The sequence below is a fragment of the Ornithorhynchus anatinus genome, chromosome 11 (assembly GCF_004115215.2).
Source record: "Ornithorhynchus anatinus isolate Pmale09 chromosome 11, mOrnAna1.pri.v4, whole genome shotgun sequence".
NCBI lineage: Eukaryota > Metazoa > Chordata > Mammalia > Monotremata > Ornithorhynchidae > Ornithorhynchus > Ornithorhynchus anatinus.
The window spans coordinates 46594951-46618137 of NC_041738.1; the positions used below are offsets into that span (position 1 = coordinate 46594951).

General features: G+C 54.1%; 1 protein-coding gene and 1 long non-coding RNA gene across 4 annotated transcripts in view; one reads left to right on the forward strand and one right to left on the reverse strand.

Moving 5' to 3' along the window:
* GSE1 (Gse1 coiled-coil protein) overlaps positions 1–15090 on the reverse strand; it is a 554500-nt gene extending 539410 nt beyond the window's left edge. The window contains exon 1 of one of the 3 annotated variants that reach the window (XM_039913604.1): positions 13755–15090. In XM_039913604.1, coding sequence (XP_039769538.1) covers positions 13755–14513 — 759 coding nt within the window. In that variant the 5' untranslated portion in view covers positions 14514–15090. The remainder of the gene's footprint in view (positions 1–13754) is intronic. The other 2 variants (XM_039913603.1, XM_029074736.2) reach the window with 2 other exon arrangements.
* Positions 15091–19756: 4666 nt separating this feature from the next.
* LOC114815168 lies at positions 19757–22214 on the forward strand. Its single transcript, XR_003762945.2, has 2 exons — positions 19757–19932; positions 21998–22214. It is a non-coding gene; the product is annotated as an uncharacterized LOC114815168 (long non-coding RNA).
* The last annotated feature ends 973 nt before the right edge of the window (positions 22215–23187 follow it).

Here is a 23187-nt window from a genome sequence, read left to right on the forward strand (position 1 = left end):
TCTCCTAGGCACTCAGTACAGTGCCCTGCAGAAAGGAAGTACTGAATAAATATTATTGACTGAGGGAGCATAATGTTTGTCTATCACCATCAGTTTGGCAAAGGAGCCTCCAGAATTCTTTAGTCCCATCAGGGACCATCCTATATCCACCTTACCTGGAAGTTCACCCAGCAGGGTAGCTGAGTGGGAACAAAGTTTGGGGCCCAGTAGGCGCTCAATAAATACTGTTGACTGATGGCCTAATTTCCTAGAGGGGAAAAGGGTTAGACTGCTCACTCCAAACCCTTTTGGAACAATGAAACTTTAGAGGGAGAAAATCATTTTACTAGAGAACCCTTTTCTCCAGCTGCCAACAGGGTTCAATGGTCTCAATCCAATGCTTTGGGGATCCAGGGGCATTGTTTTTGCTTTCAAAGGCAACTGGAATCATGATCTGAGGGAAGGCAGAGTGGGCAAATGGCAAAGTCTACAAGCTTCAGAAACGTCCAGTCTTTCTCATCGTTTAATGTAGCTCTGGCCCTGTTTGGGAGAAGTGCTTTAAGATCCTCTTAGTTGAGGTTCATTCCAATCAGCCTACTACCAGACCCCATCATCTCCCAGAGGAGCCCAGAAAAGTCAAGTTAGCAGCCCTCACACAGCTCATTACTGGTACAGCCCAACCCCACCCAGCCTGGACTGGAAAGTGCCTGTGCTTCTGAAAGAGGAACAAGACCAATCCGAGGCCAGGAGCACCCCACCCAAACCCATTTTGATACCTACCATGATTGCCACTGTTCCCTAAATCCGAGTCCTTTAAGGAAATGATAGGGAAACCCATCTAGGGAGAGAGACGTTCACCTTGGGTTGCAGCAGCCAAATGAAGAGCCTGGCCCCGCTCCTGCCTGTCTGGCCCTAACCAGGGAGACTCCACTGCCAACCAAAGTGCCGGGCCAAGGCTCTCAAGGCCTTTGGCACACCAACAGAGATGTTCCGCTTCGATAAGGAGGCTGGGAACCGTTCACTGATGCTATTGTCGCGGCTAAACACAAAACATCTGCGACTATGCTCTTCTCCACCTCTCCCCAGTGGGCAGAAACAAAGCATCAGCACATCAGACAAACCCTCCCTGTCTGGCATTAATTATGCTAGCACTGTGCCGGGTGGCCCTCTGAGCCACAGATCCATTGACTGCAGCATGGCTCCATGGACATCGATTATCAATCAACGAGGAATTAATCACACTTCCGTGTTTCTCTCTAAGGCAGCGGTTCCCAACCTTGTTCAGCCCGCAATTGCCTTGGCACTCGGCAAGGGTCACAGACTCGTTTTCACCGATTCGATCAATGCCCACCCTCATCTCTTGTGCTTCTTTACCCGCTCAATCTCCCTAACTTCAGTTTATTCTCCTACCCATGGCATCTCCCCATCAACAAATAACCTCCTCAATAACTCTTTATCCTTAGGCCCAAACAGAATCTGTTGTTGTTCTTTTTCGAGAATCTGGAATTGTTTGGGAACTCTTCGGAATCAGACTGGTCTTAGGCTCCTCTAGGAGATCCATATACCCATGGACAGCAGATCTGGTTATATAGATAGGGCACAGAAAGCATCCCCATCCTCAAGCCCAGGGAACCCAGGGGAACCATTCAACTATGACCTCCATTTAGAAGGCTGGGTTGGGAGTTCTACAGTGCTGAGGGTTTGGTCTGTTTGATAGTCCTAGGGTGTCTCAAACCACTCTAGCCACATGGGATCTGGCTCAGACAACCCAGGACCACCACGGGGGTGCAGGACCAGGGTTATCCGAGCTGGTCTGGATCACCTGGGTCCACCGACCAGAAAGAAGCTCTGGGCTGAGGTGGTCTGACTCAAACCCATCAGAGGTTTTGCCCAACCACCTATTTCTGGCTCCTGGTTGGACCTCAGGCCCCACAGCCTCCAGTATAGACCAAGGGGCAGGGAAAACAGCTTCTGGGTTATCACTACCCTCCTGGATTGGGCAACTGATCACCAGGTGATTGGGTGACTGGCTTCAGGACCCAGTGTCCAGGTCCTCAGTTCCCAATCCTGGGCTCTGGACCCCAGATTCATTCATTCATTCATTCAATAGTATTTATTGAGCACTTACTATGTGCAGAGCACTGTACTAAGCGCTTGGAATGAACAAGTCGGCATATTACCGATTTCGTTTGTTACTGTTTATTGTTGTCAGTGCTGCCACCCACCTCTCTGGCCTCACCATGTCCCTCCTCCCCCACTCCTCCCTCCTGCCCCTTCCTATCCTCCCCTTCCCCTTCCCCTCTCTCGCTCAGCTCTTTCCCGCTCTCTCCTCTGCCTCCTCGCCCCTCCCCTCCCCCGCCCTAGAACCCCACTTTACCAGGCTACCCCTCTTCCCCCTCCCCCTACTCTCCCCCCATCAAACCCCCTCCCCCCTTCCCTCTTCCCCACCCACGCCCCATCCCAGTCCTCCTGTCTCACCGCTACCCCTCATCCCCCTCTCCCCATCCAGGGCCCCACCACCTCCTTCCCATCCAAACCCTCCCCTCCCCCCGCTCTCCCCCCGGCTTGCACCCACAGCTACTTTCAAGTGTGGCCTCTGGAACCCCCGCTCCATTACAGGTAAACTACCTTTCGTCCATAACTTTTTCCTCTTCCGCTCTCTCCTCCTCTTCGCCCTTTCAGAAACGTGGCTCACTCCCGAAGATACGGTCTCCGCCGCTGCTCTCTCCAGCGGAGGCCTCTCCTTCTCCCACTCCCCCAGACTCACCGGTAAGGGAGGAGGCGTCGGCTTCCTCCTCTCACCCCGTTGCCACTTCTGCACTATCCCTCCTCCCTCCTCCCTCTCCTTCCCCTCCTTCGAAGCCCATATCATTCGCCTCTACCACCCTCTCCAGATACTTGTCGCTGTCATCTACCGCCCTCCCGGTCCCACCTCCGACTCCTTCAACCACCTAGACCCCTTTCTCACCTTTCTTCTCTCCTTCTCTCTGCCCACTCTGATCCTCGGAGACTTCAACATCCATATGGATGTACCCGATGACTCCTCTGCCACCTGCCTGCTATCCCTCCTCGACTCTGCCGACCTCCTGCTCCACCCTACCGTGCCCACTCACCGACTCGGTCACACCCTCGATCTCGTCATCTCCTACCGTTGCACTATCTCCTCCCTCACCGACTCTGAAATCCCTCTCTGACCATAACCTTCTCACCTACCTCATCTCTCACACTCCCTCCCCCTGCAAATCTTTGCTACTCCCCCACAGAGACCTCCGCTCTCTCGATCCCATCCGTCTTTCCAAAAGCATCTCTCCTCACCTTGCCGCCCTGTCCTCACTTCCCACTCTCGACGATCAGGTCTCCGCTCTCAACTCCACCCTCTCTACTCATCTCGACTCTCTCGCCCCCCTTTCCCTCCGCCGCTCTCGCTCCACTAACCCACAGCCCTGGATCACCTCCTCCGTCCATCTCCTACGCTCCTATGCTCGAGCTGCTGAGCGCTGCTGGCGAAAGTCCAAGCACCAAGCCGACCTTACACACTTCAAATTTATCCTTTCCTGCCATAACTCTGCCCTCTCCTCTGCCAGGCAAAACTTCTTCTTCTCCCTCATCGACACCCATGCCCATCACCCCTGCCGATTGTTCCGGACCTTTAACTCTCTCCTTAGGCCCCCTGTTCCTCCCCTTCCCCCATATCTCACCCCCAATGATCTGGCCACCTACTTCATCACAAAAATCAACACAATCAGGTCTGAGCTCCCCAAAGTCACCCCTCCGCCTCTCCCCTATACCCTACCAACCCTCTCCCCTACTTTTCCATCCTTCCCTGCAGTATCCTCAGAGGAGATCTCCTCCCTCCTCACAAGTGCCACCCCCTCCACCTGCGCCTCGGACCCCATTCCCTCTCACCTTATTAAAAACATCACCCCTGCCCTCCTCCCTTCCTTAACTTCTATTTTTAACCACTCAATTTCTAATGGCTCCTTCCCCTCTGCCTTCAAACATGCCCACGTCTCCCCCATCCTAAAAAAACCCGCTCTTGACCCCACTTCCTCTCCAGTTATCGCCCTATCTCCCTACTACCCTTCCTTTCCAAACTCCTAGAACGAGACATCTACAATCGCTGCTTAGAATTCCTTAACTCCCATTCTCTCCTGGACCCCCTCCAATCTGGCTTCCATCCCCTCCACTCTACCGAGACTGCTCTCTCTAAGGTCACCCGTGACCTCCTTCTTGCCAAATCCAATGGGTCCTACTCCATTCTAATCCTCCTTGACTCTCTGCTGCCTTTGACACTGTCGACCATCCCCTCCTCCTCCATACCTTATCTCACCTTGGCTTCACGGACTCTGTCCTCTCCCGGTTCTCCTCTTATCTCTCTGGCCGGTCATTCTCGGTCTCCTTCGCAGGTTCCTCCTCCCCCTCCCATCCTTTAACTGTTGGGGTTCCTCAAGGGTCAGTTCTTGGCCCTCTTCTGTTCTCCATTTACACTCACTCCCTCGGTGAACTCATTCGCTCTCACGGCTTTGACTACCATCTCTACGCAGATGACACATAGATCTACATCTCCGCCCCTGTCCTCTCCCCCTCCCTTTAGGCTCGCATCTCCTCCTGCCTCCAGGATGTCTCCACCTGGATGTCGGCCCGCCATCTAAAACTCAACATGAGCAAGACTGAGCTCCTCATCTTCCCTCCCAAGCCCAGATCTCATTGTCACTCTGCCCCCTGTTTCATTTTGGTGTGACTTGTTGCTTTTGAGTTAAATGCATTTGTCACATCCCATCTCAGGCGCCTCAACCCTAATGGGCACATCCTTATACCCTTACTATTTCCCCTACCTGTGTTTATTTCAAAGTCTGTCTTCCATTCTAGACTAAAAACCCTTGTGGACAGGGATCGTGTGTATTGCTTTTTACTCTCCCAAGGGCTTAGTACAGTGATCTGCACATAGGAAGTGCTCAAAAATACTATCAATTGATTGGTTGAGAATATGCCCAGAGATCCTTAGTAACTAGGGCTGAATTTTAAAGTGCAAATAAATAAAAGAGAAAAGTGACCCAAGAGAAAAAAAAATCGGTTCAAAAGACTCCAAAAGGTGAATGAAATCCAGGCAGGCCTGGAAGACACAGATGAAACTCATGGTGGAACAGCCAGGACACTTAACTAACCCACCAAGATGAAGCTCCAGCAACTCTGGTAGGTCAGACAATCAGTCAATCAATCAATCAAGCATTCTTATTGACTGCTTTCTGTGTGTGCACTTGGGAAAGTAGAATATAACAGAGTTCACAGACATATTCCCTACCCACAATGAGCTTATGGTCTAGTAAGGGAGACAGACTTAATATAAATAAATGAATCAAAGATTTGTACATGGATGCTGTGGGGTCAGTCCATCAATCAATCAATGGTACCTATTGAGCACTTACTTTGTGCAGAGCACATAGTACACGCTTGGGAGAGAACAATACAACAGAGTAGGTAGACACAATCCCTGCCAACAAGGAGTTTACCATCTAGAGGGGAAGGCAGACTTAAAAATCAATTACAGAAAAAGGTTAATGGCAGAGGGTAAGGTCCCACACAGGGGGAGACATAGTGGGACCTGTGGAGACGGCAGGGACTGTCTCTATCTGTTGCCGACTTGTTCATCCCAAGCGCTTAGTACAGTGCTCTGCACATAGTAAGCGCTCAATAAATACTATTGAATGAATGAATGAGAAGAAACTGCGGTGTTTCTATCAAGGGCCGGGGCCTGGACCTGGAGTCCATCTTCAAAAAGGCCAGTTTGAGCAATTCAAGGAGGTCCGCAGAGATGAAGGGACAAGCGGAATTCATTCATTCAATTGTATTTATTGAATGCTTACTGTATGCAGAGCACGGCACCAAGCGCATGGGAGAGTACAACAATAAGCAGAAAACAATAAGCAGACACATTCCCTACCCACAACAAGCTTCATCCTCACACTAGGCGGAGACTAGGCCAAGGGCATATAAAGCTGGAAGGAAGAGATGGCTGAGATGCCTGCAAGCACATAAACCTGAGAGTGACAGGAGATTTACTCCCTTCCAGTGATTTAGGTAGGGTTAATGATAAGCCTGCCTTCTCCTTTACCTAGTTATCAATTATCACTTTCATATGTCCCGTGTGCAGGTAGCCGTGTACAGGATATGGCTAGCTTGCACATGAGGATCGTGACCATTCCTCAGCTCTGCGACTTGAGGTGCAGGAAGAGCTCTCTCCATTTTGCAAGAAAACGAAGGTGCTCTGAGCATGACCCTTTACCTCTAAATCATATGGCCGGGCAAGGGCAGAGCCAGAATGAGGAATCACAGTCCTCGATCGCTCTCCTCTGACCTCCCCCCGGCTCCTCACCTCCCTTCCCCCAGTCACCCAGCCTCGACAGGGGCCAGACGTGGGATGGGCCCAGCAGGGCAGAACTGGAGCCCTCCTTAGCTCCCGGCTGAGGTGGCGGATAGGGACAAAAGCGAGTCCCGTGGATCAGTGTCCCTGGGGCCAAGCCTTTGTTAAGTTTCCGAGAACTATTCCGGTGAAGGAGCAGTGAAAAGCTACTCCAGGTAAAAGCACATTATTCCAATTTTGAAGCCAGGGATAATTTATGCATCCATTAAAGTTCCTCATCATCGTTAAGTAGGGTTTGCTAAGCACTCGCATGAATGGCCTGGTGCTAGCAACTACGCAGAGCCACTCAAACAGAAAGCTTCTAGGAACCATAAGGACCAATTTGAAGCATCCCATGTTATAGGCTTTTGAAGGCAAATCAGAGTACGTGTGTTACAGGTGGGCAAATCCAACGTTTCATTACTGGGCAAATGACACCAATTAGGTAACAAGAATATGTATGGTAGCTTTAATACGAGTGGTTTATGACCTTGACAGTAAAATAATCCCCCTTGCACCACGCATACACTGTCGCCGGTCATCCATGGCATACCTCCCTGCATTCGATTCCATGTGGCAGGGCACGACAGGGAGGGGCCCGCCTTGGCCTCTCAGTAGAGCAGGGGACCTGGATTCAGCGAGGGGACCATCCAGCTAATGGCCAGACTCAGAGATTTGCCGCTTGCTCCTTTCACCAGGCTAAGCTTCTTGGTGGCAAAACCAAATCTAAGAAAAAATTTGGAGTCCTCAAATGGGTTTTAGCAAAGGAAGACCAAAAGGCTGGATGCAGGAAGGGGCTATTACATTGATGGGGAAACCATGTTTCAGGTAGAATTTAGGTAGGGGTCCACTGCCTTCCTCCTAGGCCACCCCTAAAGCTCTCATACAGCGACAACACTGACCCTCTCTGGACCTTTAATCCCAGCTGCATAAAGAGGGGAATGCCTACTGAAGCTGTGCCATCCACCCGTGCTGAAGATCTAGCTTCTCTCACCACCGACCCCTGCCTTGTGCCCTCCTTTCAGCCTGGCACTCCCTCCCCCTTTTACATCTGGCAGATCACTGCTTTCCCCATCCTCAAGGCCCTTCTGATTTCTCTCTCACTCCCCACTTCATCCACCCCCAAACTGCCACTCCAGGACCTGCATGTCACCTGAAAAACTTGGTATTCGGACACCCCATTGCACTTGGGCTCACATGGCTTTATTTACTGCTTCCTACCTGTATTTTATTTTTGTGTCCTTCTCCCATTAGATTGCAAGCAACTTGAGGGTAGGAATCATGACTGCTAATTCTACTGCACTGTCCCAAATGCTTAGTGCAGTGCTCGGCACACAATAACCACTCAATAGGTACTCTGGATTGTAAATTTATTATGGACAGGGAAAGCATCCCCTAATTCTATTGAACTGTACTCTCCCGAGCGCTTAGTACAGTGCTCTGCACCTAGTAAGTGCTCAATAATAGAGAAGTAGCAAATAGATAGAACACAGGACTGGAGTCAGAAGGCCCTGGACTATAATCCACTACTTATCCGCTGTGTTACCTTGGTCAAGTCACCTAACTTCTCTGTTCCTTTGTTACCTCATCTGTAAAATGGGAATTAAGACTGTGACTCCATGGGGGAACATGGACTGTGCCCAACCTGATTAGCTTGTATCTGCCCCAGTGCTTAGAACAGTGCTTAACACATAGTAAGTGCTTAACAAGCATCATCATTATTATTATTATTATTGTTCACTATTAATAATACGATTGATTGATTGACTGAATGGTAAAAACAATGATTGACCAGAGTGGTCGGAGAGGTGGAAGGGTCCAGAAGGAAGCTTGAAAAATAGGTGCCTGACATGGGGAGCAGACATCACAGCAATTATTGAGGTGACCACCTGCTGGGGTGTGGCACTTTCTGGATGTAAATGGGTCCTGCACATCCAAACCCTTCACAATGTGCTGGTCCCCTGCCCTCCTAATTGATGGTCGCAGGCAGTGCCCTGGCAGGAACAGAACTGGCAGGGACGAGACAGTGTGAGTGGCACCACCAGGCAGGGCACCACGAGGCCGGAAATGTGTTCCTTCTCTTGTCTGTTCACACCAAGCACCTTGTGAGGTGCACCGCAACAAGTGAGTGCTCAACCAATGATGCTGCTGACACTGCTACTACTACTGACAGCACTCTGATCAATTCCTTCTCCCAGGTTCTCGGTCCTGAAGCCTTCAGATGGAGGCTTGTGCACGACGGAAGACTCCGTCGACATCCACTAGCATCTTTTCTGAGTCTCACGGCCCTCTGGCACATGCGGAGGCCATGTTCCCTAGCTTCTTGGTGTCTCCTGTTCTTTTCCCCTTGAAACACGAGGAGGCTGAGGAATGCAGCCACACCATCCACACTCTCCAAGTGGCAACTGCTCTACTGTCTGCCTCCTTCTTCTCAAGACAGAAAGGAATCCCTACAGAAAAGTCTCGGAAGAGAAGATACACCGATTCAAACAATTACCATATCCTGCCTTGACTACTGATGGCATCCACCTCCAATCTGACCTCCCTGACTCTGCCCACTCCAGTGCATACTCCTCTCTGCTGCCCGGATCGCTTTTCTACAAGAACATTCAGTCCACATCTCCCTAGTCCTCAAGCACGTATAGTGACTGCCCATCCAACTCTGCCTCAAACAGAAAGTCCTTATCGTCAGCTTAAAGCACTCGATCGGCTCCCTCTTCCACTTTATCTCGCTGAATTTCTACTACAGTTCAGCCTGCACACTTGGCTCCTCTATCACCAGCTTGCTCACCGTGCCCCAATCTCATCTATCTCGCAGTTGACCCATCATCTATGCGCTTGGATCTGTATCCTTTAAGCGTTTGCTATTCAACTGACCCTCAGCCCCATGGCACTTATGTACATATCCATAATTTATTTTAATGTCTGTCTCCCCCTAGACTGTAAGCTCCTTGTGGGCTGGCAATGTGTCTGCCAACTCTGTTGCCTGGTACTCTCCCGAGTGCTCAGTACAATGCTCTGCATATGGTAAGGACTCTAAAAATACCATTGACTGATTGATAGTAGGCCTGGGGCTACAGCTGTCAGGGTATGGGAGGTGTGCTGAGGAGTCCGGCTAAGGTGCAATATTTCATTCATTCATTCAATCATATTTATTGAGTGCCTACTGTGTGCAAAGCACTCTACTAAGCACTTGGGAGAGTGCATTATAACAACAGACACATCCCTGTCCACACGAGCTCAGTCTAGAGAGGGAAATAAATAGACAGATAAAATTACAGCTATATACAGATACATACATAGGTGCTGCGGGGATGGGAGGGAGGGTGAATGAAGGAGCAAAGAAGGGCGGCACAGAAGGGAGTGGGAGAGGAGGGCCTAGTCAGGGAAGGCCTCTTGGAGGAGATGTGCCTTCAATAAGGAGAGGGCAATACTTCCTGGACAGATGTGGTGGAAATGGATGATATCTCAAAATAGCCCGGTTATTTTATAATTCCAACACTCCATGGGGTCAACTTCACATATATCCAAGAGTTGCGGCTTAACCTTCCTGGCTAGGAGCCGAAATCAGATAACCCTTTCCTCAAGGGATCGGCAGTGGACCTTGAAAAATCTGCTAGACCTATTAGGTTGTCTGTTTTGTACATACCTGTAATTGATTTACATTAAACCCTGTCTCCCCTTCCCAACCCCTAGACTGTAAGTTCCTTGTGGGCAGGGGATGTGTCTGTTTATTGTTATATTGTACTCTTCCAGGCGTTTAGTACATTGTAAGCACTCTGCACACTGCACTGACTGCGCAACTGGTCCATTTAAAGGCAGATGAAGCAGCAGCCTGGGATAAAGGCTAAACAGTGCACGCCCCCAACCGGCTTTCTCTACCTCCTTCACCTTGCTCTTCTTAGCCTCTGTTCCTACAAGACAGATCCTCTGTGGCTCCACTTAATTTCAACTGGCAATTTGGGAGCCAATCCTTGCAGAGAGAGACCTACTCCTGGGTCGGGAGACCTACTCCCCGGACCAACCCCCAGGAGCTTAGGAAAGGGCTTCCCCACTGGGAAAGACTCCCAAAAAACAACAGGGTTGCAATCAGGTTGGCTTCTGGAAATAACTAGGTCCCTGAAAAAGCATCCACTTGTGCCGATGTCTAAGTAAGAGGGGAAAGAAAAAGTTTAACCGGTTCCAAACCTGTACAGTTTCCCCGCAGTCACCCAGAGCAAATTGTATGAGTATGGAGAGAGAGAAGGGAAAATGAAAAATGGTGAGACCAGCGAGGATGGACCTAGACTGGAATGCAGGGTCATCCAGGTAGATCCCTTGCTAAGGAGCAGTAACTGGAGAGGTGGGAATCCCTTACAGCCCCTTAGCTACAACATCCCAATATCTTCTCGCACCTGCTGGAGAGTATATTTATTTTACCTCCCTCCCTCCAGTATTTCTCAAATCCCCTCCAACTTTGTGACGGGGCTGTGTCTGGCAAGCACGTTCACTTGCTAGTCTTAAACAGATGGCTTGCTGGTTGCCAAAACCAGCGTGGGACACCACTCGGTGGAGGGGGTAAGATTTGGGGGAAGAAACCAACTCCAGCTGCTCTTCATCTGCCTATCTCCCAGCTATCTTCCCCGCCCTTCCTTGGACTCATCGATCAGCCTCGAGTTGGAGCCAATGGAAGTCAAACAGACTGCCCAGCTGAGAACCTTAAGAAACGTGTAGCTTTGGTTTGCAGGAAAACTGATGTTGCAGGAAACCCGGGAAACAGATGTGTGCGTCTCCGCTGACAGTGGAGTGATGACAGAAGTGTTCTGGAATAGTTCATATGTCAGTGAAAAAAAAAAAAAAAAAGTAGCAGCCGCACCTGTTCCTAGTCCTTGTGACAACACTACAAAGTACCTTTGACTGGTGATATTACCCAGGACAAGAAAATAGAGCCCTGTTTAGGTCAATAGCTGCATGCCCGCTTAACCAAAACTGCCCTGACATAAGCAGGCAAGTGTCAGAAACACTTCCTTCAAAGAGAACTATTCCGGACTATGAGTTTCTGGCCACCGGTGGATGGGCCACTTGTCTGGCAGAACCAGAAGCCTTCGGAGTGGGCTTTCAACCTTCAGTGGTGAGGGGAAGGTTGGGGGGCGGGGGTCCCTCCAAACCCTGTCAATTACTCTCCATTCATCACTGTCCTTCCCCCGGAAGTCAGTCCCACTGACAGGGATCACTATCTGGGGGTACATCCCTTTCTCAGGGAGATTGAGCGCCACATTTTCATCTTCACAGCTAAGTAACTGTCAAGTGTTCTCAATCGTTTTAGGGAGTGAACTCTCTGGAGAACCACGTGCTGAACGCATTAAGAGACAGACACCTGGTTCATTTCCGAGAAACACGAGCTCTTGTCCCTGCCGAGCTTCTTAATACCTGAAGACAAAGCCTCGGGTCTCACTGGGTTCACTGAGGGGTCTTCTAATCGCTTTTGATCCCTGGTTTCTCCTCCAATGTAGTATTTTTCTCACGGAGACCACGGGATACTCCCATTAAACAGTGGAATTCCAACCATGCCTTAAGGATCCACCCTATAACCTGTATTTCTGAATGTCCCTAGGTCAGGCTGCCTCACACTGATCTGAAAAAAGGGCTCCTTCCCCACCTCCCCCAGGCCTCCGCGCCACCCCTCCACCCCCAAACCTTTAGAAAACGGCAGTTTCCTCAGGTTTCTGTCTGTGGTGCCAATCCAGTCCACATCTCTGAGCTTGTCATTCTCACAACAGCGCTGTCTGGTGAGTCTCAGCTGCCGCCTGGCAAGTCAGACGGGAGAGCGCTAACTTGCGAAGTTGGGCAACTTCAGAGTTTCAAAGAATTACAAATCCTCTGCTTCCAAATGGCAAAGATGAGGCCTGAATTTCTATTCTGCCACAAAGGAGATGCTCAGAAACTGGGCTTTACGGGGATCTTTTTTTAAAGGAGAGGGCAGAAAATAAGTCTGCAGAAGATGGTTGAGAACTTGAAGAGTATATGGTAGCCTCATGCTACAGAGCTGAACTTCAAACTCAACAGCAGGAGCTTGAGGCTAAAATGCCAATGAGGTTTACGCTTCAGTCCGTACAGGGGACTGAAATCCCAATCTACAGAGGTACTTGTCGCATGCATGCACTCACGCACACACAAACACAGAGGAGGAACACCCATGAACACATGCCGATCAGGACACACCCAGCCCAAAAGCAGACCCACCCACTGAGGTCAGTTTCCTATGGGCCTGAGGTAGTGGCCCCTGGCTCCACCCCCACCCCCAACCCACAGACTCATGGACATAGAACCAGTCCCCATCCCTGCTGGCCAGAGAGGGAGCCAATTTTGCCACCTTTCTACTCCCTGCTGAAACAGAAGCGTGAATCTGAGGGTTTCCACGACCTGCATCAGCCCTGTGATGCCACATAGGCACCTGGGCCCTGGGAAATTAATTCCACGTCTGCCTGATTAAAGTTTCTCTGGTATTAATGATGACTACCCAGGGACTGTGCGCCCAGTCCAGAGGCCCCCATACTAGTTCGCTCAGGCTGCATGCAGCCCTTCCCAAGGCAGTGAGAATTCCGACAGCTCCGCTCCACTGACTTGCAATGAATTTAGACTCTCTTCCCAGTGGGGAGTGTGTGTTGGGGGGGCGGGGAGGGGGAGCGGGGGGGGGGGGCGGCAGAGAAGCGGTTTATCTGGGAACTGCCCACCAGGCCTAGAAATCAGTTTTCCCTCTCCTGGCAAGAAACTGTAGTTCCTCCTACGGAAAACGGCCTGTTGAAGGGGGAAGGGGGGGGGGGGATGGTGGCGGGGGGGAGCGAGATCACTTTCCTCTGAGCCTGAGGTGCCTCTCTGGTTTCCTCACCAGGACCCTATCGGCAATCCTCCGGGCGTTTTCTGCACAGCTGGCTCGGGAAACTGAGACCTCTTCCTGACCTGCCTGAGTGGCAGCAGGACGATTATTAATTATGATCGGGCTCCGCCGAGGGACAAGCCCAGGATTTCCCCTCCGCACCGGGCGTAAATGTTACTTTTTAACCGGACTGCCTTTGGCCCACGGCTCCTCTTCAACTGGCGCCGTTTTTCTTTGTTTCCTCCTTCCCAGCTCGGCGAGATCAACGACCCCTGCGTGAGATTCTGACCCAGTGACCCAACTTTCAACTGTTTTGGAATCCGGGCTCCTCCCAGATTAAGCCTACCAGGGGCCAAATGGAGCCACTTTTCATTCCGCCAGCCCCAAAGAAAAGCTTCTCTCGCTCCATCCGCAGAGCTGAGGAACCCAACTTCTCTCCGTCCGGTCCCCCACCGTGACTTTTCCCTGGGAAGGAAGGAGTGAAGGGAGCGGGAGGCCTTGCGGCCGAGCAGCGCTTACCTTCTGGAGAGCAGCCGGAGAGGAACTGACCACGAGGGTCGACGGGGCCGGAGCTTTTCCGGCAAACACCACCGTCCCGCACTCCACGCACGCCCCGATGGTCAGCTGCTGGCCGTCATCCACCAGCAGGCTGTGGCCAGCCCGCGGGCTGTAGAGGAACACGGGCAGCCTGGAGACGCGCACGGCTTTTAATCCAAGACACCGTTTCTTCTCCTGCCGGCAGAAGAAACACACGAAGGTCTCCACTCTGTACTGCCGGGACCAGGCACTGACCGGGTGGTGGGCGTTCCTGGCTTCGTGCTGCAGCCACTGCCCCACCAGGTCATGGTAGCAGAGCACGCAGGTGGCCACCAGCCCCGTGGAGTCAGCGGGCCTGGCCCTGGGAGCGGGAGGGTAGACGGTGAGGAACGGGAAAAACGGTTCTTTCTCCCCAAAGCGGCCCGGGGGGTTCACGTTGAGCTGGAACTCCTTCCCGGGCCCCAGCTCGGCCCCGCAGATGTAGCAGACGGACGCGGGGCCCGGCTTCGGGCAGGGGCGCAGGGCCGGGCTGCCGGGGTCCGGGGCGGAGAAGACCTGGTGGTACCTGCCCAGGAAGCTCTGCACGGAGTTGATGAGCTCCTCGTTCTGGCAGGCCCGGTACACGGACCAGATGTCCTCCAGCACGCCGTAGCACTTCCGGCAGCTCTGGACCTCCCAGTGCTTGCCCGGGCCTCTGGCGTGGGGCGGGCAGGGGAGGAGGCTGAGGAAGGGGAAGTGCATGGTGCCCTTGGCGCTGCCATTGATGACCCTGGCGGGCACCGGCCGGGCTTCCCGGCCGCAGTCTTCCCCACAGAGATAGCAGGCCTCCCGCAGGGCGGCCGCGGCCGGCCCGGCCTCCTCCTTGGGGGGCCTCCTGGCTCTGGGGGGGCCCCCCGCCGCCTGGGCGTCGAGGGGCACCACGTAGAGCCTCTGCAGGACGGGCACGCCGGCCAGCTCGAAGCTCTGCCACTGCTGCGTGAGCGAGGAGAAGCAGCGGGTGCAGACGAGGGTGCTGCCCCCGGGGCTGATGGGTGGGGCGCCGGGGGGCGGGGTGTGAAGCCAGAGGAAAGGGAAGAAGGGGGCCTGGGCCGGCTTCTCCTGCTTCTGCACGTGGATCTGGTGCTGCGAGGCCGGAGACAGGGGACTGCCGCAGATGTAGCAGCAGCGGCAGCGGTTGCCGGGGCCGCCGCCGCCGTCCGGGACGGGGGCCCAGGCCGGGCAGGCGGTCGTCGAGGCCGGACAGGAGGCCGTCGAGGTGGGACAGGAGGCCGTCGAGGCGGGACAGGAGGCCGTCGAGGACGGGTAGGAGCCCGTCGAGGCGGGACGGGAGGCCGTCGAGGGCGGGCGGGGGGTCGTCGAGGGCGGACGGGAGGCCGTCGAGGCCGGGACGCCGCCCCCGTTCTCCGGCTGGGCCGCCCCGTCCCGGCGTCCGGGTCGGGCGGGGAAGAAGAAGGCCTGCTGCTTGCGGTCCTCCTCGTCGCTGGTGATGTTGATCTCGCTGTCCTCCGACGTGTAGTAGCCCCGGGGGCCGTCGCGGGCCCGCTGGGACCCCGGGCCGGCCCCGTGGGAGGGATCGGCCGCTCCCGCTCCCGCTCCCGTCGAGGGCGGCGGGAGGCCCGAGGTCCCTCTCCAGCCGGTCCGGCCGCCGCCGTCGACGGGAGCCCCGGGCCTCGCCGCCCCTTTCCTCCTCCTCCTGCGGCCGGCCGGCCGGGGTCCGTCGTCCGACGGCTTCGCGGCGGCCTCCTCGACGGCCCGGCCGGGCTGCGGGGGCGGCAACGGGCCCCAGTCGGAGAAGCGGGGCGCCGCCAGGACCGGCCGGGGCGGGGGCGGGGGCGGGGGCGGCGGCGGCGGCGGGGCGGGGGCGGGGCGGCGGCGGGGCTCCCCCGGCCTCCCCGGCCCGTCCGGGGGCCTGGCAGCCGGGCTCGGGCTCGGACAGGGGGTCGGGGTCGGACGGCGAGGACGGGTCGGAGCGCGGCGGGCCGCGGCGGGGGTCCCGGAGGCGGGGCCGCCCCCCGCCCCCGGGCCTCGGCCGGCCCCCCGGCCCGTCCCCGTCCAAGTCCAGCTCGTCGTCGTCGTCGTCGTCGTCGTCGTCGTCGTGGTCGTCGGGCTCCAGGGCGTAGGCGAGGTTCCACTCTCGGGGCCCGGCGCGGGGGCGGCCGCCGGTCCCTCCGGCCGCCCCGCCGCCGCCCCCGCCCCCGCCCCCGCCCCCGCCGCCGCCGCCGGGCTCGCACTGGTAGGGCCGCTTGAGCCAGTACATGCGCTTCTCCACGGGGGTCCGGGCCCGCTCGAAGGCGGCCCACTGCTCGCCCAAGAAGCAGCGGCAGACGGCGCAGACCAGCACGCAGCCGTCCGCCGCCGACACCTCCCGGGCGCCCGGGGCCGGCTCCTGCTGCTGCAGGAACGGGAAGAAAGGCTGGGCCGCCGCCGGGCCGGGGCCGGGGCCGGGGCCGGGACCGGGGGCAGGACCGGGACCGGGGGCAGGACCGGGGGCCGCCCCCGCCGCCCCGACGGCCCCGCCGGGAGGCTGCTTCACCTGCAGCTTCAACTCCTTGCCCCGGCTGATCCCGCCGCCGCAGATGAAGCAGGACAGCCGTCCGCCCCCGGGAGGCTGCTCGGCCCCGGCCCCGGGCCCCGGGCCGCCCCCCGCGCCGTCCCCTCCGGCCGCGATGGCTGCCATGAGCCGCTGCTTGCGGGAGATCGGCGGCTCCTTGTCCGTCCCGCTGCCGGTCGCCTGCGGGTCGCTCATCCTGCGGCTCCGGGGCTCGGCTCAGATGCTGCAGCCGCCGCCGGCTCCCCGGCTCCGGACGCTCTGCATCCTCGGCGGCGGCGGCGGCGGAGCCCCCTCCTCTCCCCCTCTTCCTCCTCCTCCTCCTCCTCCTCCTCCTCCTCCTCCTCTGCGGGCTCCGCGCCGCCCGGGGCCGGAGCCCGCACCCCGCAGCCGCCCGCCGTCCGTCCCGCTCGCCAAAGTTTTGGGTTGTTGTGAGCGGGGTCCGGGGTCCGGTGGCTCCCGCCTGCTCCTCCTCCTCCTCCTCCTCCTCCTCCTCCTCCTCCTCCTCCTCCTCCTCCTCCTCCTCTCCCCGCCCCCGGCTGGGCCGGGATTGGCGCCGCCGGCGGGGGGGGAGATGGAGGCGACCGCCCCGCCGCTCCTGCCCGGGATCCCGGGGCTCGTCCACCTCCCGCAGAGGCTCCTTGGCTTTCAATCCGCCGCCCGCTCTTTATTCCGCGCAGCTAACTTTGTCCGCCAGCCCGCGTCTGTCTGTCTCTCTCTGCGTGTGTGTGTGGTGTGTGTATCTGTGTGTGTGTGTCTCGTGCAAAGTTTGGCTGTGAACTCGGCAGCGCCATCTCCATCGTGCCGGGTCACTTGGCTTCCTCCGGCGGCGGCTGCACAATGCTGCTCCCCCCACCCCACCCCGCCCCGCCGCCTCCCCCCTCCAGCCCTCCGGCCTGCCCGAGACCCGCACACCCTCAGGGTCCCGCACCGGCAGCCGCAGCGCCGCCCAAGCCTTCGGTCATTTAATTGGGGGGGGGGGGGCAGGGTCGGAGGGGACCCCCGAAACCCCTCCATCCCAGGAGCGAGGCGAGGGAAGGGGCGCCTTCCCGGAGATAGGCTGGCTTCCCTCGTTATCTGTTCTGTGTCCAGCCCCAAAGCCTCGCGGAATGATGCATTGTCCCAATTAGGGGCTGTTCTTTTCCAGCCCGGCCAGATCCGGCAGAAGGGCCACTCCAGAGACCCTCCGAAAATCCATTCCGGAGCAGAAATGATCTTTCAGGAAAGGTCAAGGAGGACGCTCGGATATCCCGGCGGGGATGCCGCAATGGGGGACGGACGATCGAGGCCGGCCCGGCCTGCCTCTCCCAAGAGGGTCGAGAAGGCTTCCCGCTGCCAGGCTGCGAGGCCGGGCAGTCAGGGTGAAATGACTAATGGTGTCTGAAACGATAAAAATCGCCCCGTCTCTGGGTCGGAAAGAAAACGGGGAGCAAAGGCCTTGGGGTGCGTGATCCTGGCCAAGGGGGTCAGACCGTGGCATTTCTGCCTCCCGGCTACTGCCCAGTAGGAGGAAGGGGTTGGAGGAGGGGGGAAAGTAGCAGAGTACCCCATCACTCTCCCCATGTGCCTCTTCTGGCAAGCTTCTCAACTGCTCTTGCTACTGGCAAGAAACTCACCTCATCTCCCCCCCCCCCCGCCCTTCCCCCGGGGCTGCGGGAGGAAGGGGGGAAGGGCCAGTCCCCGAAGAAAATGGTGATGGACCCAAAAAACTCTTGACACGGCCCCGTGCGAGTCAAGGCAATCTGGCCTAGGAGGCCGGCCTCGATTGGCTTCTCTCCTGGGTTCCCCTGGGGTCAGCTGGTCAAAAAGGAGGCTGGGGGAGTTGGTACCTCACGTGGGCCAGAAATAATCCTAATAATGATCATGGTACTTGTTAAGGGCTCATTATGTGTTAAGCCCTTTTCTTAACGCTGGGGGTAGATGCAAGCTCATCAGTCTGGACACAGTCCGTCTCCCACGTGGGGCTCACAGTATTAATCCCTATTTTACAGAAGAGGATACTGAGGCACAGAGAAGTAAATTGACTTGCCCAAGGTCACACAGTGCTGGAGCCGGGATTAGAACCCTGAACCTCTGACTCCCAGGCCCGTGCTCCTTCCACTGAACCTTCTGCTTCTCTGGGGAGTTCTAGGTACGGATGTCATCAGGCCAGCCATGGTGGGGGGAGAGGGCAGAAGGTGCTTTAGTGACAGAGTTGAGTAAGGTAGCATGGCCAAGTGAACAAGACCGGGGGCTGACACGGCCCAGAATAAATCAAGGTCTGGGACTCCAGGATTCAGGACAGAGGGAAGGCAAGAACTCGGACGACAGCTGGGGGAAAAGAAGATTGTGGCCAGCGGTCCTCTACCCAGACCCAGTTTTCAGAGCTTGCAGGAGCCCATCCAACCGAGGACAGAATTTGGTCCAGCGGCTGAAAACCTTGTCTTTGAATCTTAAGTTTGTTCCACCCCCCTTTACCCTTGGAAAGATTGGCATAGCTGCATCTCTGGGGTTTCTGCTCTGTTCCCGCTCTTGTACCCTGCCTGATGTCTTAACAAAGCATGTAGGCCAATGGGTATCCTCCTCTTGCACCTCTCCCTCTGCCCCACCAGGCCCAGCCACTAACTGTGAAGTCGCTTAGGTGAGCGACGTCGGGAGAGCAACCCAGCTCCTTGGACAGTGCCGTGAGTAATAATGAAAGCCAAGGAGGAAGAAAACACGATGTTCAGCAGAATTTTCTCCACAGGGACTAACGCCGGAGGCTTTCCCCAAGCTAGTGACGGGGTGTTCTATATTTGGAGAGGAGAGATGGTTTCCAAGCAGCTATAATGGTCAAAATACCTGTTCACCTAGTTCAACACTCTGCAGATTAAAAAAGAAACCGCCTAAGGTGCTTAGCCACCAAAGTCTAATCAGAAGGGCTGTGGTACCAACCTGAGTCTCAGAAAACCCAACCCTCCACCACAGGCTTGCAGTTGGAAAGACCTCGGGGCGGTGTGAATAAACGTCCCCGAGCCTTGGCCCCGTTTCGCCATTGGCAGTCACGTGACGCCCAGTGTTCATTATTCTCAACAACAAAAACCTTTCCCAGTCGCCGGCAAGGAAAAAGGAAAACTTTGGTGTCCCCACAGGATCTGCCTTCCCATGTGTTTCCCACAAGAGGGAGAGAGGGGCAGAAAATGGAAGGAAAATTAGAGAAGGAAAAGTGGAATAAGAAAGGCTAATGGTCATTGTCAGGGATTCAAACACCCCTGAGATGTAATCACTTCAGGCTGATGTGAATTGAAAGCCTTTCTAGTTATGTATTGGGACATGTCAGAGATAAGTAAAAACTACACCATAGGGGGAGCACAGCACGTGTGTGCATGTGGGGACACACATGCACCCACCAGCTCCCTGTCACAAAGTCACCAGGGGCAACGATATGGAAATTAACCAGCCAACAGGAACAGCAGCCAGGTACGCTGGGGGGGAACCTCCTTCAGGAGGAGAACTCCATCAAGGGATTTCATTGGTCGGATTGCTTTACCACTACCCAATCCCTGGCTAAGGTTTCTGGCACAATGAGCCACCCACTCCCTGGAAAAACTCACCTGCTCCTCACTCCAGAGAAGATGAAGAAGGTGATAAAAGGTGATTGTGTTTCCAGAGTTTGATGCTAGGGAAATGTACAGCAGGTGAAAATGAGTTTTCATTAGTTGGAAAGAAGGGGGGGGCGGGGAAACAGCCCCAATAATTTAAAGGCTCATTTCATGTTATTTCCCAACAGTGAAATCAACCAGACTGTGTAACGGTTCCCGTGTGGCGACGTCCCTTTTGTGCGAATCTCTGAAACTAGAACGGACAAAGAACTAGAAAGGATTCTACGCCCTGGTTTAGCATTTGACTGGTTTGGGTCTAGCCAGTAAACTGGAGGCTACCCCAGTTTAGCCTCCTCTCCCTAATCCTGGCCTCTCATTCCCTCATTCCCTTTCAGTCCCCTTGAGAAGCCTTTCATGGTCAACAGGAACCATTTATTCAGTCCTTATCTACATGTGGCATGGTACAACACAAGGAACAGATCTAACCTCTCTGTATAAGGGATATATTTATTTGTGTGTATATATATGTGTGTGTGTGTATATATTCCCTCCTACATATGTATTAGCAATATATTAAGCCCTGGGGAAGATTCTTGCACCGACTAGGAAAAAAATAAACTAGATATCACTCCTACTTAGGATATGACAGGCATTCACCATTTCTAACTCCCAAGGTATTAATAATAATGATCGTATTTGTTAAATACTTACTATGTGCTAAGCACTGTTCTAGATGCTAGAGCAGATACAAGGTAATCAGATTGTCCCACGTGGGGTTCACCATTTTAATCCTCATTTTACAGATGAGGTAACTGAGGCACAGAGAGCTTAAGTGGCTTGCCCAAGGTCACACAGCATTAATGACCCTGAGCTCCTGAGACTGTAAACTTTTTATGGTATTTATTAAGCTATGTATCAAACACTGTTCTGAATGCTGGGGTAGATACAAGTTGAATAGGTTGGACACAGTCCCTGACCCGCACAGGGCTCACAGGCTAAGTAGGAGGGAGAACAGGAGAACTGAGGTGCAGAGAAGTTAAGTGACTTGCCCAAGGTTACTCAGCAAGGACTTGGCAGAGCTGGGATTAGAACCCAGGTCCTCTGACTCCCAGGCCCCTGCTCTTTCCACTAGGCCACATTACTTCCCAAGACTTACTTATGATAAATAATCATGGTTTGGGGGAGATATGTGTGACCTGATTTTTACATTTCATTTTATTAGAGGACCCATAAATAAGTCTTTAGCAGGACCTAAAGAATTCCCTGCAGTGGGCATTAAAGCAGATCTCCAATCTGCAGCTCCCTGTAGAACAGCTTTAGCACAGGGACCCGAAGTCCAATCACTTAATCAATGGTATTTATTGAGCACCTGTGTGCAGAGCACTGTATTTAGCACTTGGGAAAGTACAATACAAAAGAGTTGGTAGACATGTTCCCTGCCCACAATGAGCTTACAGTCTAGAGAGGGAGACAGACATTAATATCAATTAATCTTTTCTAGATATGTGCCGTGGAAGAGCACTACGCTCACAGTTTTTGTTGTTAAGTCACTACACCTGGCTCTCTGTTTTCCACCCTATTGGAATTTGTGAGCTTCAGGAACCTCCCATCATCTCCTGACTGCTTTCACTGCTCCTTCCTGTTCATTTTCCCCAGCCTACTACCCCCACCTTCCGCATCCTCTGGGATGGGCTCCCTTGTCCTTCACTTGCTTTCACCTCGGCAGTGGGGGTCGTGCCTATGGCACTCCTGCTACAAACCCACCTGCCTCTTTGCAATCTTCCCCTTTTAGGGACGCACTTGGACCTCTCCCTCCCAGCTCCATGAGACCTTGGACATCAGTGGTGCGTATCTGGCCACTGCGCAGCTTGAAGCCTAGGAGATAACACAGACCATTTATCACTCTAACAGCCGCTCTATTTCCAACTGCAAACATGGTGCGGGGAAGGAGAGCTCTGCCAGATTCATGAAGCGTGGCTGGCCTAAGGCAAGGATACGCATTGCTCATCCTTGGGAGAGAGAGAAAGCACTTATACATTTTCCCCGAAGTAACTGTATATATGTAATTAGTAGAGTAAATGATATCATTTCTCTTTTCTGGTTTTTTTTTTTCCCAGGAAAATTGAAAGGCAGAAGCTCCATTATCCTGACACAGACAGAGGAGTTGGGACCCACTGCCCTTAAGACTGACATGACCTGGTTTCTGAATAGGAAGTGTCAATGAAAGACCTCCCCCATGACGTCCCAGAAAGACTGAGTCCCTTCCATCTCCTTTCACCATCCCCAGCCCCTTCCAGTCACTCCTCAAATGAACTGCTGTGATTGGAGGCTCTACTGTGCTAGGCAGACATCTGCCTCCATTTTTTTCCCATCCTGCCAACTTTGTCTTGGCCCCGGCCAGGAAGTCCGGTGATTTGCTAGTGGACACCCAGCAAAGCAGTGACAGAACTAAGCTGTCTGTGACTGGGCTACCTGTAGCAAGAGAAAGGATTTGATGCTACAGTGGATGAGCCCTGAGTTGTCTCCTCCAATTGGCCCAGAGTGGAGACAATGGGGAAAAAAGAAACATGGCAGGCAGAAAGTGCATCTGACCTCCGGAAAGGATCCCCCTAGAATAGAAAGCCCATAAACATACAACAAGTCCAAGGGGGTAAAGCACTCTTTGGCCCTGGGTGTAATACCATCATTATTACTACTACTCAGCGATTAGAACAGTGATTCGCATATAGTAAGTGCTTAACAAATACCATTATTATAATAATAATTAATAACAGTGGTCTTTGTAAAGCAATTACTATGTGCCAAGCACTGTTCTAAGTGCTGGGATGGATTCAAGATAATTAGGTCCAACATGGGACTCACAATCTAAGTAAGAGGGAAAACAAGCATTGAATCCTCATTTTGCAGAGAAGGGATCTGGGCCACAGAGAAGGTAAGTGACTTGCCCAAGGTCAAACAGCTGACCAGTGGTGGAAGTGGGATCAGAACCTAAGGTCTTCTGACTTCCAGGCCCGGGCTCTTTCCACCAGACCACGTTGCTCGTCATAGAATAGCAAGATTGGTGCCAACCAATCGTGCCCCTGCCAGGATCAGTTCTGATAAATAGTTCTTTGTCTTGAGCTACAGCCATGGAGAGAAGCTGATAGACAGGGCTTATTGGCATTTACATGCTCATCAATTACTGCAAAGCACCTCAGAAAGGACCCACAAGCTAATGACCCCATTTACACTGTATTAGTTCAAGGCCAGGTCAGCCTTTTAGCAGTGCAGAGCCAACTGGTTTGAAAGTCGAATGGCGTGTTGTGTC